Raw genomic sequence first — 18,824 nt, forward strand, 5'->3', positions numbered from 1 at the left:
CACGACCCATTGCCTCCTGTCCACACCTGCTCACTGTTGGGTCTAGTGTTGAGCCCTGCACCTGGTCAACCGTGAGTCCCTAAATAAATAAATGATTGATTTAGAGGGGAATTAAATCCTCCCTCCCTCCCTCTCTCCCTCCCTTCCTTCCTTTGATCCTCACCCAGGAGGCGTGTGGCGGCTGGAAGCATTAGGCTCTGGGGACACCACACTACAAAATGCTGTCTCTAACAGTTAGGTGGGCCCAAAGGCACAGAGAGGAGACATAGGCTCTTTATCCACGCTAATTAAGTGGTGCATCTGGAATCTTGGTTAAGCCCCTGCCCTGCTGAGGCCGAGCACAGCAAGGTGAGCATTACTGGAGCTCCCTGCAGATCACACCTGTGCCATGCCCGCGCATCCTGTCTCTTCCTCCCCTACCTGCCAAATTCCACCAGGAGTTAAAGAAGCACTGTCCCCCCCACCCCAATTCCTGAAAATCTATAAGGGATTCTCCTGGGGATAACCTGTCTCTACTCATCTGCCTTATCTGGGTGTCATCTTACAGAAACTAAAATGAAACTTAGAAAACAAGTCACCTGATGCATTCATTGTGCAAAGAGCCCTAGGCCCTGGAAGCCAGCAGACGGTGCTCAGATATGGACACAGGTCCCATGTTAGGGCCAGGATTCCTCCTGCAGTGCCTGGGGCTGGTGAATTCTATGTGGGAAGAGTCTCACACGTTCACCTGCATCCTCTTGCATGGAAGGGGCCATGTCCTCACCACTCTGGAGAGCTCCAGCACTTCCACTTTCCATGACCCAGGTCTCACTGAGCAGCTGGCCACCGAGTTCCATTGTGATTTGGAGACCCAGCATCCTGTCCCTGCCAAACAGTGCTTGGGAAAGTGACCCATTCACCAGTCACAGCTGTATTTACTCACGGGGACGACTTTATAATCTGCACGGTGAAATGCATGTGATTCTCTGTTTACACTTGTCTTGAGTATAAATGACTAGAATGTGTACAGAGCAACTGAAACCGAGTGCTGTCCCTGCCACCTCTGTTACAGCATGGGGACGAGGAGTGTGAGAGGCAAGGCTGCCCGCACCTGGTTACTTGTGAGGGGCACAGAGGGGGCCAGCGTTCTATCCTGTGCTCACACGAGGCCTGGCCAGGCTGCCCCCCACAGATCTAGAGTCAGACCCACTGGGGTGCAGATGCCAGTTCCCCACTTGATAGAAGTGTGACCCTGGGCGAGTTAAATAAACTCCTTTCTTTAGCGTCCCCTTCTGTAAAATGGGTACGGAGATGGTGGGTCACAGAATAATGCACCCACCACCAATGTCTGCTTTTTAATTCCAGAACCTGTGAATGTGTTAGGTTACGTGGCAAAGGGGCATTAAGGTTGCAGGTAGAATTAAAGTTGCTAAACACCTCACCCTGAGATGGGAGAGCAGCCTGCCTTGCCCAGGTGAGTCCAACAGGTCACAAGGACTCCTAAAAGTGGAAGAGGGAACGCAGAGGGTCAGGGTCAGAGAAGTTGAAGAGGCCACTCTGCTGGCCTCAAAGGAAGAAGAAGGGGCCAGAAGCCAAAGAAACCAGGCACCTTTAGAAGCCGGAAAAGGCCAAGATCCATTCTCCCAAGAGCCTCCAGAAAGAGCTCAGCTCTGCAGACACCAGTGAGGCTTCTGTGGGACTCTGGGAAGACAATGACTGTGTGTGTGAAGAACCACCGTGTGACAATTTGTTACAGCCACAATTGGTATCCAATACTGATGGCACCCACTCCTGGGGCTGTGATGTGATTAGAGCAGTCCAGAAGAGGGGACCGCACTCTGCCCGCCTCCCTCCAGCTCGTCCCCAGCTTCCTGTCCTCCTTAGCCACTGGGTGGAGACAGAATGGGGATGCTGGGGTGTGTATCCCCATCTCCCCCCCTGCCGTGCCTACTCTCCACCTGAGGAAGGGCCCAACGGCACTGTGTCTAATTGCCCCAAGGCGTCCCACAGCTGCACCGGTCTTCGCAGTGAAGGGATGGGGTGCCCTGCTGTGGACAGAGCAGGCAGGGCAGCCAGGGTGACAGAGCCACAGTACATCAGCCAGATGGCGGGGGGCTTCCACCTGTCCCAGTGCAGAGGCCCCGTCTGCTGCAGGTAAACACAGCAAAAGAGCTGAGCCTCTGGCAGGTCTGAGGAATACTGAACCTGGTGGAAAAATGAAAGTGAGTGTCCCCTAAACTGAAGAGTGTGTAACAGCTCAGAACTGCACGACACGTGACAGACGGGTGGGGCGAGGCCTGGTCCCCCTCGCTTCACTGTAGTTCACCAGGAGCATGTTCCCAACCGACGGCTCAGCTACCAGGGCCCTAAAACGTCTAGGTGCACTGCAAGGTAATTAGGAAATAATTCAGGCCTTCACTCGAATTCCTCAGCAATGCCAGCAGAATGAAAAAGCCAGCTCTTTATCTGCCAAATGGCGAGTGGCTTAGCTCTTTTGGCAGGTCTGTATCCTGTGCCCTGTAAAGACTTAATGCTATTAGCTACCACTTCCGTGCCTTATACCCCGCTACGCACACTTGCACCACTAGGACCTAATAGTATTAAGTGTGGCAGCCATTTTATACAATTAATTTATTTCATTTGCCTCTTGAAAATAATAGGTATCAACTGGAATGCTTAATTGTTCCGTTTCACACTAGAAATAGGTATTGATGTATTCAAGTCTACAATGACTCACAGTCAGAATAAATGTGAAAAACAAAATTCTCCACCCATGGCAATCTCCCTAGAGCTTGTTAGAATAATTAGGGATCGAATCACTGGATGAGTCCCAGTGAATGACCAGACAGGGAAATGCCACTCACTGCTGGTGTCTGGAGGTTACCAACTCTGCCCCTTATTAATTAGCTCTCCAGGAACACCTCCTGTACTAATTGTTTTGCTGCAAAGCTCTCTGGGTGGATCTTAGGAAATTAGAATTTATGTTCTTGAATATCAGTTCTACCCTGGCAACGGGAAGTTGAGAATTGAGGTCATTTGCATATCCTTACGATTCAGGTTAAAAAACCCAAGCAAACCTGGTTTAAGAGAATCTCTCTCTTCTTAAGAGGAGGTAAGGTTAAAAATCATTTTGTAACTACAGGTGATTTTGAAATCACATGTCTATCTAGGCAGAGTAGTTAGACACATCAAAATGCAGTTGAGAGAAGACGAGATACCATGACATGTTAAATCTAAATTGATCAGATATTTCTGGTTGTGTGTGTTAGACACAAGGCTCAACTCTCTACCTTTTTAAGTATACAATGAGATTCTTGTTAGTAGGTGATTCGGGTCCCTGTCCTCCACCCACAGTCCTTCCAGTCCTTCATATAGCAGATGACCCAGGGGGATGTTTTAAAACAACTCCATGTTTCTCTTCAGACCTGGCCTAATTTGGTCCAAACAATAAAAATAGGAGAGCAACTATGTGTAGACTTTTAAAAAGTTAATTTCTTTCTCATTTCTGTCGATTTGGGGGGAAAAAATGAAGCGGCACCCAATTACCTACCAGACTGCAAGCTAAAGAAAGGAGCAAGGAATCTATCTGTGGCATTTGCCTTTTAGCAAGCAAATAAAATCACTGTGACAATAAACTGTACCTTAACATTTCTCAGGAGTTTAAGGTCTCATGGGCTTCCTAAATTGTGCACCATTATCTTGTCCGTGAATAAAAACCTTGGGAGATTGTTTCGTATAATGACTTCTTTCTACATTCAGGATTCAAAATATCCCTTTAAAGAATGGATGCCACTTGATCAAAAAAGAAAACAAAATCGCCAAATCCAATCCTTACTTTCCCTGCATACAAAGACATTTTCATAGGTTCAGTTAAACAGGCTCCCAGGACATTTAGCTTTTCCCAACATCAGGTGACTCAAGGTCTCTGAAGAATGTTCTCATTATCTTAGTGAAATAAACATATCAAACCTGTCATGTCTCGATGTTAAAAGACTAGCACCGCTTTTCAAGAGCAATCATTGCCATGTCTCTTCGTGCTGTTGCAAATGCCAAGAAAACTTTTATAATACTATCTATCTCTTAAACTTCCAATCAAATGTCTCTGGATTTGACTCCAAGTGTGGGCAGATGACACCTTATGTCAGCCCTATACAATGTGGAATCAAAATATCATTACAAACACCATAAACACCCCACAAAAATAACAAAGACCCTCTTCCAATGGGTCGAGATCCCATTTCCACTGGCCCGGCCTGGCAGAAAAGCATCTCTGTATCTCCAGTTGGCAAAGAGCCTCTGCTCTCAAATGTCTGCAGTGAGTCAGGGAGTGGGGCTTTCCCAACACCGCAGCTAATAAAAAATGTATTAGGTCTAATCAGAAAGGATCCTATCTGAAAATGCTAAAAGATCTTCTCTGACTCTCAGTGAGACAAGATTTACAAGCACATGGTGAGGAGTAACCGCCTCTCTGCCAAGCCTGCCATTCCTCTGCAGCCAAGCAGCATGCCCTCCCCTCTTGGTGCAGAGGTTCCTGCAGAATTAAAGCATCCATCCATGTGCAACCATGTATTGATCTAGCCCAAGGGTCTAAAGTGAGTGTGCAAGGCAGAAGGAAGTACACTCCCATTTGTGTACATCTGGCCTCTCAAGTGGTATTCATAAGACATTTGGAACAAAAATAAAATTCTGGATAATGGTGATGTTGGAAAGAAAATCTGAGTGGCTGATGGAATAAACTGCCTTCTCTGAATTAACAACCTTACTTGATGTGAAAAGAAAGCCAGACCCGACTGCTTGGAAGGATCAAGGTTTCTACAGAAAGTGCTATAAAAACTTAATTATTAAATCTTGCAATCGTGAACAAGATTCCTTAATAATTGATTTCCAACATTACCAGGAAACATGTGCTTTCATTTCATGCTCATTAGAAATCTACAGCCTAAACCCTTTAAAATGGATGCAAACAGCCCAGGTCTTAGTTACTTGCTGAGGCCTCCAGCTTGCGCTTGTGGGGTGGGTCTTCGATGATCCTGTTGAGGTCTCCACGGTTCTTCAGGTCCATAGGCTTCTCCCAGACAGACAGTTGCATCGTGGGGTTGAAGAAGAAAACCCTGTCATCGCCCGTCCAGACCACACACCTGTTGAAAATTCATCTCAGTCACTGTCAAATGCATTTAGTTAGAAAGTCGCCAGTATGCACCCTAATTCAAAAAGCCTTTCAGGACTGAAATCCACATATTTGCAAAGGTTATTTATGTAGAGTATAAACAATAACAACAAAGCCTGTCTTTTTAGCGAGCAGTACAGATCTTTCTCATATTTTATCACATTTGGTGAACAGATAGACATACTCATGACAGTCCTTTTACCAGTAAGGACACCCAAATTCAGAAAAGCCGGGCAGCACAAGGTCATACAAGGTCAGAGCTCTTCCTAGCACACCAGCTATCTCTGTTTTAATACAATCCCAATTCAAACCCTGAGCGCTCTGAGGCACCTCTGGTTCCGGACCAAGGGACACAGTAATTAGGGGAGGGGTCCCCTAAACTTCCCCGCTGAGGCACTGCACAGGCGTCGAGGAGAATGGCAGCACACAGATGGTTACCCTCCAGCAGCAGAAGCACAAAGCAGGCCGCTTTCACTAGCAGCTGCAGCACTGGTGTCCTGTTCATTCTTAGAAGGACAAAAGAATTCGGTTTGTATTTTCACCTATGGGAATCTAAAATATCTGGAAGGAATAATTTGTAATTTAAAACCCCTTATAGTGGAAGATTATCAGAAAAGACTTTTAAAAATGAAGAAAATAAAACAGAGAAAGAAGGAAAAGTCCCTTCCTTAGGGAAGTGGCACAGTGAGTCTGCAACGTGGAAACATGCAGAGGAATTGGGTTCTAACATCAATGCATCCCAACGACCATGGCTGGTCATGCCAAAAAGGCCGGCCTCGAGCTTTGGGTTCTGTCCCCTTACTGGTCTTAGGACGCTACAGAGAATGTACTCTGTACGGGTTTCCCAGAAGGTTCCCCTTGGGCAAAATCCCCGTCGGGCCTCAGTTTCCCACTAACCTCTGAGGGTCCTTGTGGCTCTGTGATTTTGCTCAGGTTTCTCAGATGCCATGGGAATGGGCAGAAACAGCCTGCATATCCACCTCCAGCTTTTGGTTTCCCTCTGAAGGGGACCCTTAGCCAACGGGGGGCAGTGACAGCCATTGTCTGGGACCCCAAAAGCTTGCTCACACCTTACCACACCTGGCCCCATGCTGGTGTATGCAGTAGGTGTGGACCCGTGACAGCATAGGCCTTTCTGTTTTGCACAGGGAAAATCACTCCATGTTCAACCCAGCTAGCCACGTTCTAGGGGCCGGGCAGAGGGCTCAGGTTCTGGGCCCCCATGTGCGGACAACTCTGGGCAGACCAGGACCCTTCCCAGAGATGACCCAGAGAAGGTCTGTTGGATTTACTAGTCCAGCACCCAGGTTCATGGGTGTGGTAGACAGGATGATGGCCCCAAAGATGTCCACGTCCTAACCTACAGAACCTGTGAATGTGTTCCCTTCCATGGCAAAAGGGCCTGTGCAAATATGGTTAAGATCTTGAGAAAGGGGAGATCCTGGAATATGCAGGTGGGCCCTAAATGTAATCACAAGAGTCCTTATAAGAGGGAGGCAGGAGGGTCAGAGTCAGAGAAGGTGACATGAGGATGGAAACAGAGGTCACACACATATACATGCACACACGCACGTACACGCTCACATAGAGAGACAGGAAGGTGCTGTGCCCCTGGCCTTGAAGGTGGAGGGAGGGGCCATGAGCTCAGGATACCTCCAGAAGCTGGAAAAGGCAAAGAGACTATTCTCGCCTGGAGCCTCCAGAAGGAGCAGCCCTGCTGACACAGTGATGTCAGCCCTGTGGTAGACTTAGCAATGAGCTGCACCTTGGCGCCTCTTGGTCCTGGGTGCCAGCATCCAATAAACAGCAACCTCAACCCAAGCCCAAGCCCGGAGGCATTGGCCATGGCTGGCCCGGTCACACCCGTGGAAGCAGACGTGGCCTGCCCTCTCAGCTCACATCTCCTCCAGCTCTGGGCCTGCCCTTGACCTTCCAGGTGACCTTGAGAAGGTTGCTTCACCCTCCCTGATTGTCTCATTCCATCTCTCCTGCAGGTGGGACTGGATGGAGACTTGCTCTATTCTCACCGTCCACCTCCCAAGGGGAGATGGACTCACAAGCAGAAGCACTGGCCACCCTGCTTGGCGCTGCCTGCATCACACGCAGATGGCTCAGGGAAGGCGGGCTCAGGGGTCCCCAAGGCACTGCCCGGGCCTCTGCAGTGGTTCTGGAAGACAAGGAGCAAGGCTGGTAAGATTAGACAGGAACCCCGGCCCAGGCAGGAGATGCCACAGCCCCCGGAGGTCTGGGGGAGGCAGCATGCCCTCACAGTCCAGAAACCAGCTGGCAGAAGAAGGACTTGCTGGGTGTGAAGGTGAAGGTCATGACGCCGAGCTGCAAATTATGCACAACTCAGCTACTGCATGAACTCTCCAGACAGAGAGTGGGCTGGTGAGAAGGAGCTCGGCCCCTTCCTCTCAGACACAGATCTGGTGACAGAGAGCTTCCCATGTGCAAGTGCACGACTAGCCACATGCTAAGCTTCTTCTGAGTACCCGACAAGGTCCGTGCTCTGGGGACTGGTGGGAGGGGGGATGGATGGTTTTCCTGCCATGACAGTAGCTCCGTTTCCAGTTCAGCTTTGTGAGGGCTGCAGCTCACGTCACTGTAGGAGGCCAGCGGCCCTGAGCCCTTCCTCCCATGTTGCTGGGTATCCGGTCCAGCTTGTCAGGGGTGGAAGCAAGCTCTGGCCCCAACACCATGCACAGCTTCAGGAGCCTTCTCCACCTGGGCTGCAGCTGGAACAACAGCTCTAAGCCAGAAGGCCCAACAGCCAGCAGGGTCCACTTGCAACAGTCTTGCTCAGATTGTTGTGGTTGTTGTTTTCACATCTGACTGTATTTCAGTGGAAAATTCTGGAAGAAACCCTGGCTCTCTGCATCTCTATGTAGCCGCTTAAGACTTTACAGCCGTTGTGTGGACCCATAAGTTCTCCCCAGGAGTCCTGATCTCACCTCGAGGATAAAGAACACCTTTCTGTGGTCCAGGTACAGCAGACAGAACTGAGGGGTGCCACTGTCCCCAGCTGTGGGCCGTCCTGCCACCAAGGTTCCCCATCCACCAGCGATGTGCTCCCTCCTCTAGAATCACTGAGGGAGGGAACTCTGCTAGGAATCAGGAGCTGGGGCCACCTTCCTGTGTGGGCTGTGCTTGTCTGTCCCTTTGCAATATTTTAGTGCATAGATTCCCCACCAATGAGTGTCCTCATTTACAAAAGAAGGTTGGCAGACTAATACCCACCCATCTAAATTCTAGCATCTCTGGTCTTTCCTCTTTATTTTGCAGTTTAGTGGCAGGACCCTGGTCATGGCCACAGTTGGTGCCCCCTTCCTGAAGATCAACTTTACCAGGCAGGTGCACCAACCACCCCACCCCGCATCAGATGCCCCTGCCCGTCCAATGCAGTATATAAATAGTTGACCAAGGCTCTGGTACAACTGACGGTCCAGAGCACCCTTGGCATGGCTGGAACTCCAGCTGAGACCACACCCTCACTGTATCAGTTTGTTTCTTTTGCTGATAACACAATGCCTAGAACTGGGTAATTTACAAGAAATAAAATTTATTTCTTACAGCTTTGGAGGCTGGAAAGTCCAAAGTCCGGGGGGGTCCCTCTGGTGAGAGCCTTCTTGGTGCTGATTCTCTACAGCAACACAGGGTGTCACATGGCAAGGATGGGCTGAGAAAGGGAGAGCTGACCTTCTCACTCGCTCCCCTTACAAAGCCATCAGACACGCCTATTATTCCACGAATGGATCAGTCCGTTCACCAGGGCACAGTTCTAAGCATCCAGTCACCTCTTCAAGGCCCCACCTGGCAAATACCATACTTGTATTTCCAACCTTCTTAACACTGTTACACTGGGGTCAAGTTTCCATCACACCATTTGGGCGATACCTTCAGCCCATAGAACTTGCTCCACCTCATACTGCCCTGCTCTCCTCCTCTGTCCTCAGAGTCTCCTCTGACCTCAGCAGCTCACCGGTGCCCCAGAGGCTGCTTCTGGGGAGCCCCACTCCAGACAAATCCCACACAGAGGAAGGACTAAGTGTTCCTGAGAAGCTTTCCAATAGACTAGATGGCGTGTGGTGTTTATATGGTGACAAACACATGCCCCCAAACCTCCATCTCCTTAGGATACCTGTGCTCTGGAATTTTCAGAAAGAAGACCCACCCACTCCCAGCATGGGCTCTGCCATTGCCAAGACGAAGGTGATTTGTTAAATGCTCACATACAGTGTCCAGTTAATTAAAATCTACTGGTCTGGAAAAGTATCAGCATGTGTTTAATTCATTCCACCAGCAGACAAGCTGTTTCATGTGAGAATTGTTAGGAGCTGGGGGACCTCAGGAATATGGGTGCGAGGTGGCTATGGGAGGCGTCTGTGCCCGGGGGGAGGCTCTGGGCAGGCTCTGGGCAGGCTCTGGGCAGAAGGCAACGGGACGGGGAACAGCTTCAGCTTATCCCAGTCCTCCCTCCACCTCCCCCGCCACCTGGAGAGGGAGGTTTTCCTAATCCAGGAACAGACGGGCCCTTCAGGTGGTTCATGGTAACGCACCAGCTTTCCTGAACACCCACCATGGTTCAAAATTAGGAGCACAGGATTTCAATCTTGGACCCCAGGCAGCCACTTGAAACCCTCATATCGACCCATCACCAGCTGAGGGCCAAAGTCAGCAGTCCTGGATAGGTGAATCTGGGCAGGTGGGCCTGGGCAGGTGGGTTGGTGCAAGTGGGTCTGGGAAGCCGTGTAGCAGAGTTAGGAGCCCCACTGATGCCTCTCCAGATGCTAGGCTGAATGGTGCAGGAGAGACACTGGACACATGGCCTCCTCCACTGGAAGAAGTAAGGGAAGGGCTGCCCAGGTCAGACTGACCTTTGGCAGGGATGGTAGGACTCACTTGAGTTCCTCCAGGTGTCCTGGTTTCCACAGAAAACAAACAATATTCACCAAAGACCAGAGCAGCTGAAGGTTATCATGTGGTTATCACGCACCTCGGCTGGGACTACTAGCCTTTCCCCCGGTGTGCGCCTTTCCCTGAAGAACCGAGTGTGCTAAGGCCCCAGAAAACATGCATCCCAAAAGTCCTGGTGGAAGGCCCCCGAAGGTCCTTTATCCGGTGGACCCCGTTCATTTTCTTACTGAGTTCCTGAGATATATTTCTTTCTGGCTTCCAAGCTTTGCTGTTAACTTAAGAAAGAGGCTTCACATTTAGGATTTATGTTTATGTGGCCAAATTCTCCCCAGATCCTAGATCAGTCTTTGTTATAAATTTAGTGCTTCGGGAGATACATGAACTCTTTTAGTCTCTGGTGCTTAGGTACGGAGACACACGGCACATCCTAATCCAGGGGCAGCCAGCACCCTGGGACGCTGCAGAGCCTAGGATATAGTTGCCAACTTCCTCACTTGCCACCATGGAACTTCCAAATTCAGGGAGAAGGGGAGCTAATTAGGGAATTAATAGGGGATTATTACCCAGGAGAGGGCACTGATGACAATTAACATGGTGGTGCATATTTGTGTCCAGTTACAAAGAACCCAGTTCCTGTGCTTGGGGGAAGATGCATGTGACTGAACCAGAGAGCTGCTGGCAGGTGAGCAATCGTGGTTCCCCAAGAGAAGCCTGCCCGTCCACTTGCCATGGTTGGTTTCAACTAGATGGAGCCAGCTGTAACATGCAAAATTAATTTTAAGTATCATTTTATGCCCATTTTCAGTAATATGTATATGTTCCCCTTCTTTAATCCTGCTATATAGTTTCTGGATAGCTGCCATAGTCTCTCCCCTCTCTAACCGTTCCCATATCCCAGAGGATGTAATTAGAGCATCAGAGTTAAGTCTGGTACCGTATATACACCGAACAGCTCTAATATGTGAAGGTCTGGATTTTATCAGATGAAAACTGGGTGGTTGCTTTGTTGTACAGAAGGATTCCCACAATCACCCTTCAAAGAGCAAACTCCGAAGTTTACAAGCTCTAGGAGCGGGAGGCGTTTCTGCTTCTCTCTCCCAGCTTCAATCGCAGCTCCCTGGAGAGAGGGGACACTCCTGGCCCCACACAAGGCACCCGTGGGTCGCTTGCTCCATCTGTGTGCTGCCTCACATGCTCCGGCCCAGGCGCGTCCGTCCTGTCTGCTGGACAGAGCCTGCCGCTCCCCAGGTCCCACCTAGTGGGGCTGAGCCCCCTCGAGATGAAAGGGCTGCGCCTGTGGGGACTTGGCTTTTCTCCCTCCCGCCTCGTCCTCCCACCGTCTCTGGGCAGGACTGAGCAGCCTGTCTCATCCACTTGGCAGATTGGGGGAGAAATTCAAGGGAGAGAGAGTGGAATCCTCCTCCCACCTCCCCCACAAGCATGTTCTCCCACCCGGCCGTCTCTGGCCACCGCTGCCACCTCCACCAACAGTGACTGCGCAAAGGCACACAGACGACGTGGCGTTCTGTCCGGCACTCAGGACAAGGATGTAGACCCACCGTGCAAATGTGGTGCTGGACTTTAAGAGCAGCGTCGTGCGGGGGACCTGCCGGGTGTCTATTGACTGCATCTCTGCTTCAGGACATGGGGAGGTTTGCCACCTTTTGTGCAAAGGTTGGTCAAGCTGATGATGTCACAACAACATTCTAGATAGAAGGTTCTCGAGGAGCTGGGCAAGGGGACCCTTCCCAGGGAGAGGCCCAGCCTTGGCCTCCTGACAGCTCAGCACCGTGTCCTCTGCTGTTCTCCTGCAGGGCAGCACCTCCCCACTTCTTCCGCCTGAGGTGACAAGCACAGGGAAGCAGGCCCTGAGGGACTGAGAGAGAGGGGCTGGAGATGACATCGGGGACTCGAGCTTCCTCCCTGCTCCTCAGTGAGTGCTCGCTACATCGACACAGGCTGTGTGGTTGAAAACATAGCAGTGCTCCTGAAGAGCCTCACTTTAGCTTCTCTACATAACTCTTGAAAGATCTTTGGGTATTTCGCATAAGCTTATTTTCTCATTTTAAGTAACGACCAGATAAAACACCCGTCGGTGTCAGCAGCGCTGACAGGCTAGTCCTGAGTTCTGGCCGATGTCTGTCCTGCCTTGCAGAGACCGGATTCAGCCCTTGGGAAGCTGCCGTCAATGTGGGATTGTCACCCAGGCTTTCTTCAGCGAACAGAAGGCTTCCTGCGAGCCCTCGTGACCATGGCTGAGAGCTTCTGGAAGAGTCTGCCTTTATGGATAATCAAAGCGACCCCACTTTGCTCCTGCTTGGATCAGCTCCCAGCTCTCCTTAAACCACGCAGGCTCATTTCTCACGGCAGTGAAATCCTGACTTCTGACTGCACTTTCAGGTCTGAGATCTACAGAAACACTAACCTGTCTATGCAGGCGAGGGACCATCAGGGACCCTGGAGGCCCATCAAGGGAGTAAAGCAGGCACCCTAGAGACTAACACAAACACAGCGAGACCAGAGCTGGAAATGGCATGCTCCACTCTCTGTCCTGCAGGCCACTCAAACGTGGATCTAAAATGGCAGCTCCTCACACGTCCTCCTCATTGCCTTAATTAGCCCACTTTGACATTTAATTCAACATTAGTATCCCCTCCCTGACAAGTAACGCCTCACCTGTCCCTTCTCTGACATCATAAAAGACTCAATTGTGCAAAGGGGACAAAGTGACATTTGGTTTCTCTTTGTAGGATGTGTTCAGAGAAGAGTGATGTGTCGTCTCTGAGTTTAGTGCAGCAGCTGCGTGTCAAGGAAATGCACAAGAAAAATAGATGCGCTCCGATGTGACCACGCCCAGCATCTCTCTTAATAACTGTAGTTTCTAATTACCTTCCCCTTGGCAGCATCATGCATATGTATCAGGCCTCGGGAAATATCTTTTCTTCCTGGAAAATTCTACCAACTTCATCCAAGAAGATGTTTTTGACATTAATTCCTTAAAAGTCAAACATGTTTAATACTTGCATTTAGAGAATCCACAGCTCCTCTTTTTAAAATATCATATGAAATAACTTAATGCTTATGAATTAATAAAAAGATGTCATCAACAGGTACTAAAATATCAAATAAAGTCAGAGTTAAAGACATGTCATTAACATAAAATCAGGAGGACCAAGCAGTATACCTGGGATTTCAAAACACTAATCAGATATTCAAAGAATCGAAGACTTGTCACTCATGCTTAATGCCTACAAGAGCTCTACAAAGCACGTGTCCTGTATCTCTAGTGTCTCTTACTTCTCCAAGACAGAAAAGTGAAATCAGCCACTGGCGTTGTGCTTTGACACGGTTACTAACATCACGTGGAGGCACCGTGCTCACTTGAGTAGTGTGTAATGTATCTCTTGCATTTCAACTACGATTTCTTCTTAGAATAAAAACGTGAATCAGCTTCGCTAGGAAGTGGCACCTTCTGAAAGTGTCAGCTTTGTGATGGATGCAGTGTGACCCTCATCTTCTTTGAAGCACACTTTTATCTCTTCCTAAGTCATTTAAAAAAAGAACTTTGGGCCATGCTATTAATAGATCACTGATATAAAATTTGTACTATGTCAATCTGTGTTTTTTAGAAAATGATCTAATGCTAACATCAATGTTCAATACATGTATTTTTAATTTCATAATCCATAGTCTTTAAAATAATTTTAAGATGCTAATTAATCATTGGTGTTGGCATTTATTGTCATTTAAACCAAAAGCTCATGGATTTTATACTTTGTTTAGCAAGTAGCCTTGAAATTTCCCCACATCATCAACAATTCCTAGGAAAACATATTAATTACCTCTCAATAAGATAGTGATTTAATTCCCTCAAAATTACCATTGGTGTCAAAAGCCAAATTATTTTTTAAAAAAAGAAATAGAAATTCTTTAGGAAACTCAAACAATACCATTCTAGAAGCAACATACCGACTAAAAGGAGCAGATTGTTTAGAAAAGTAATTCAAATTTCACTGCGAATATTATCATGACACAACTCAGTCTTCTCATTTAGAAGTGGATAGGGTATTGCTTTATGTGAAATTACATGTTTGGACTTTATTTTCTTATTTCTTATTAAAATATTATGGTATCTTGAACCTATCCTGCAGCATTAGGGCTAACTGAGCTTCTCAATAGCCAAGTTGGCTGAGGAAGTTTGTCCCACAATAGCCGCACTGAGGCGGGGACAGCAACAGTCTGAACAGTGTCACCTTCCCGGATCACGTGTGCACTTTGCACAGCAGCACGGGGTGGCTGAGGAAAAGCACCTGCAGCTTTCACAGTCAGGAGGTCCTAGCGTCCACAGTCACTCCTCTACACAGTCACAATCCCCCAAGGGCAGCGTCGAGGGAGCAGTGGGACAGGGGCACACGGTCCCACTGAACTCATCCCAGTCCCCCCATACGATGCATTTCAGTGTGCCTGCCTCAAAAACACATTTGGGAGTTTGGCTATAGAAGCTCCCAAAGAGTTTGTGATATAATAAAATACAGGCATATAATATGGTCTTTGCCCCAGGTTCCCAGCACAGAGCTCCTAATACTCTTGGAATTTCCTGTGTGATATGAGTGTCTTCTGTTATTCCTAACAAGCCCCTTTGACCACACCTGAGTCTGTGCTAATGAGGTGACCCCAGAACCCCTGCATAGCTTCCAAACGGGGGCTGGTCCCAGCGGACCAACCATGTGATCAGAGAGCTGGAACTTCTCGGGAGGGCAGAGGGGCTGGAGATTGGGCTCAATCACATGGCCAGTGGTTTAATCAATCGTGCCTATGTAATGACACCTCCATTAAAAATGACACCATGAAGCTTAGGGCACTTCCAGGATGGTGAACACTTGAGGTGCTGGGAGGGGGGTATGCCCAGAGAGGGCATGGAAGCTCTGGGCCCCATAACTTGCCCTGTGAATCTCCTCTTTTTGGCTATTCCTGAGTGTAACCCTTATAATAAGACCACAATCATAAGTAAAGTGCTTTCTTGAGTTGTGCAAGTTACTCTAGCAAATTATCATTGAAGCTGAGGGCAGGTCATGGGGACCCCCAGATTGGCAGTCAGCCAGGCAGAAGTGCAAATGGCCTGGGACCCCCACTTGTGGCCAGGGTCTGAGGTGGGGGCAGTCTCGAGGGACTGAGTCCTGAGCCTGTGGGGTCTGACTCCGAGTAATGTCAGAACTGGGTTGTGGGACACCCAGTAAGTGTTGGAGACCCAGTTGTTGGGAAACAGCACATTAATGTAATGTAGACCCACCCCAGAGGCGCTGAGGGCAGACAGCCAGGGGCACAGGTGTCTGCGGATGCTGAACACTGTCAGGTGAATGAAGAAGCTAACCATGAAGAAGCGACCGGCCTCTTCAGATAGGAGTACGGTTTACCATAACAAGCAGGGGGTCAGTGCACAGGCGCAGGGCACAGTAGGCCCTGGTCATGCAGATGCTTGCACTTAACACGCAGGGTTGAGATGAGACCCTGACACCCTTAGTGGGCTCCTCTCTCTTCCTGGGCAGCCCGTGAACAGACGCAGGGGTTGCTGTTTCTGCTCCTTAAATTAGCTGTTCCTCCCAGCTGTATACTGCACTCTAATCTTCAGGTTTTAAAACTAATTTTTACTATAATAACCTTTTTATTCTGCTTCCAAATGACTCTGTTATAGAAGGACATTTTCAAAAGCCAAAGACTGTGGGTCCCTAGTAGAGGGTATTTTGAGCATGGCGTGCTGAAAGACCGGAAACCCTCACAGGGCGACGGGAGAGAACCAGACAAGTCTTTAATTAACAATCATTCAATTTCCATTTTTCTTGGAGTGGAGGGAAAAAATCCTCTGATGCCAAAGTCATGCTGCCTTTTCTCCAGAGGCTCTTTCACTGATGCATATGCAACGGCATTACTATAACAACAGTGTAGAATTTTACCTGCCATGAGTTGCAAATTCGTTTTTTAAATACAATATACCCGAGGAGCATGCATGTTCTCTGTTGACATCATGCAAATGCTGGGACAGGATGACACCATTTCCCGAGGCCCTGAGGTTTTGGAGCATCTTACCAGGGGGATCCAGGCACCGGGGTGGAGGCCACGGGTCTGCTGCCTTTCGCTGCCCTGTCCTCTCCTCTCACTAGTATTGATGGAGGTTCCTGTCAACAGAAAGAAGAGGAGAGAGCTGTTTTAATTTTGAACTCCCACCTTCTATTGCAGGCAACCAAGTGAGGAGTCACAGAAGTCTCCTGCAGACCAACCTGCCTGTGGCAGCCACCAGATGGTGACCTGCTCAGTGCCGCAGAGCGAGTGGGTGGACAATTAAGCCAAAAACATAGAGCTAAGAGCACAGACCATGCTAACGGGTCAGACGAGGCACCCCAGTTACCCAAGTTGTCTCGGCTGCCTGGCTTTCCACAGACAGTGGCAGCTGAGAGAGGGCACCTGATGCCTGACGTCTTCAGGGCAGGAAATCCCACTGTATTCATCTCTGGAAATGAGCCCCAGCCGTTGGAGTCACTGGGCCACCTACCTTGAAGCTGGGGCTAACACATCCAGGTCCCGTAAGGGCAGGAGGAAGTGACAAGCCCATATTCTTAAATAAGGTCTCGGCCCTTACAGTATGTGGATGCTCCCAGGTAGTTCCCACCTTTCTAGTCCATCTGGGAGCAGGAGGCTCTGATACACATCTGGGTTTGAAAAGTACCACTCTGTCTCTGTGTCTCTGCTTAAAAAGCAGAGAATGTTGGACATTACATCATTTAGAATAAAATGAAGATGAATTCTCTAAAATTAAGAAAAAAGCAAACTATGTCTGGGACAGGGGATCAGTATTTATTATGATAGAATTTGGAGGGAAACAAATGTTGTTTGAGATTAGAAAATACGAAACATCATATCTCCAATATGAACACAGACCCAAGATTCAGATTAACTTATTTAGCTGCAGTGACGTACGGAAGACATCAGGTCTGAGAACCCAGTTCCGAACTGAAAGTGTCTGGGGCAAGTAAAAAAGTAAAATGCTAGATTCATAAAACAAACAAACAAACAAACAAACAAACAAAAAAACCCTGAATGTCATCCTAAGATTTTAGAATCTCTGTTTCTACATCATTAATGTCAGTACTTTATGAGACAGTGTAGGTGAGAAGATGATTAACCATGTGACCAACCAAAACTAAATATAGTCGATGGTCCGAGTCCCGCAGGAGCCCACACCAGCACGGGCTGAGCCGCACGCACACGGCCATGGTGCACCGAGCCCAGCACACCCGCCCGCAGGGGGAGGGCCGCACCGGGGCCAGGCTGGCTTCCACGGTCCCAGCCACCACTCAGAGTCGTTAGAAAGAAAAGCCCCAAATTACTGAAGTGCTGAAGCATACATTTTTAGCAAAAAGTTAGAAGAACCAAGGGTGAAATCAATTCCTAACAAGTAAATCCATCGAACACGGCCCATCGGTAAAGCCACTGACAGCAGAGTGAAGCCGCGTCTTGTTCACCTTATCAAGGATGCGTGGCAGTGCTCGGGGACCCAGGCCAGGAGGGAAGGAGGAGACGTCCTGAGATGCAAACGCCGGCTGCAGAGCTGCTGCACAGTCTTCAGCATGAGGCTGAGCCTGGCAGGGGCGTCTCTCACACTCCGCACACGTAAGGACCAGGGGACCGCAATCCTGTTACTCGTGCATACTCTTCTCTGTGTTTTACTGGGATGGGGTCTTCCCGGGGCCCTCCATTCATTATTAATTAATTAATTTAATGTGTAACTACTTGCATTTAATAAATGATTTGTAATTGATATAACGATCCTTCAGTTTTTAGAACCATGCTTTTTAAAGAATTTTCTGGTAGTAGAAAATATCTTTGTTTCCTGTGGGAAAATCAGGTCAAGATAAATAATTAGCATAAGAGGGAGTATTCAGAAACACTTGTCTCAAAAAATATATATTAAGACTAGAGTTTATATTACTAATCCAATTAGAAAAACTAGAGGGGATTTCCATTATGAAGTTAATTGAACAATAGAAACTCAACGAGAAGTCTCTGAGTAGTAGATTACCTCACCTAATTATTCAAGTAAATATAGTAGGAGGTAATTTGTGATGGGGACTAACATTTAAATTTGGCAATGCTAGAATCCTCTGCCGCTAATTAACGAGGCTTCCTTCATGAGCCGCACGCTGGTTATGATTTCCTGTTGGTGATAAAAATGGCTAATCATGGTATAAAACTCCTGTTCCACGCTAAAGTAGTAAAAGTGAATTAAACTCACAAAACCCAGTGATAACGAAAGTATTTATTGAAGGCATTAGAAAGGCTATCTGTGTAATTAATACGTAATTCTGGCTGGATGTTAATCTCCTATAGGAAAATCGTACACTGGGGGCAAAAGTTTAATTTGCACTAACATTTGTGATCAATTTTCACCATTTAACATCGGCACTGAGGATTGGAAGGAGAGGTGAACGACACGGTGTTTATTTCCTCCCATGGCATTGAGGGGGAGATGGTGGGAAACCAGGAAGCACAGAGAGCTCACAGGGGCCTTGGACAGAGAAATGCTGATAAAGATAAAGTAAGGGACAGTGTACCTAGCCGAGATAGAGCCTCCAGGAAATTTGACAGACTACAGATTAAGTGTGATTTGCAATTTCGAATGTAGCAATAAAAGTTAATAGGACTGTGCTATCACAGACATTACATGCATAAAATGCACTGTCCTGGTCAGTCTTTAAAATGCCATTTG

The 18,824-nt window shown here is 48.2% G+C and overlaps 1 protein-coding gene across 1 annotated transcript in view; it reads right to left on the reverse strand.

Moving 5' to 3' along the window:
• Positions 1-18,824, reverse strand: part of TCERG1L (transcription elongation regulator 1 like) — a 206,949-nt gene that overhangs the window by 45,460 nt on the left and 142,665 nt on the right. The window contains exons 6-7 of the mRNA XM_063103498.1: positions 16,148-16,236; positions 4,963-5,117 (exon numbers count right to left, since the gene is read on the reverse strand). Coding sequence (XP_062959568.1) covers positions 4,963-5,117; positions 16,148-16,236 — 244 coding nt within the window. The remainder of the gene's footprint in view (positions 1-4,962; positions 5,118-16,147; positions 16,237-18,824) is intronic.

This window comes from Cynocephalus volans, chromosome 7 (assembly GCF_027409185.1).
Source record: "Cynocephalus volans isolate mCynVol1 chromosome 7, mCynVol1.pri, whole genome shotgun sequence".
In the NCBI taxonomy this organism is placed as follows: domain Eukaryota; kingdom Metazoa; phylum Chordata; class Mammalia; order Dermoptera; family Cynocephalidae; genus Cynocephalus; species Cynocephalus volans.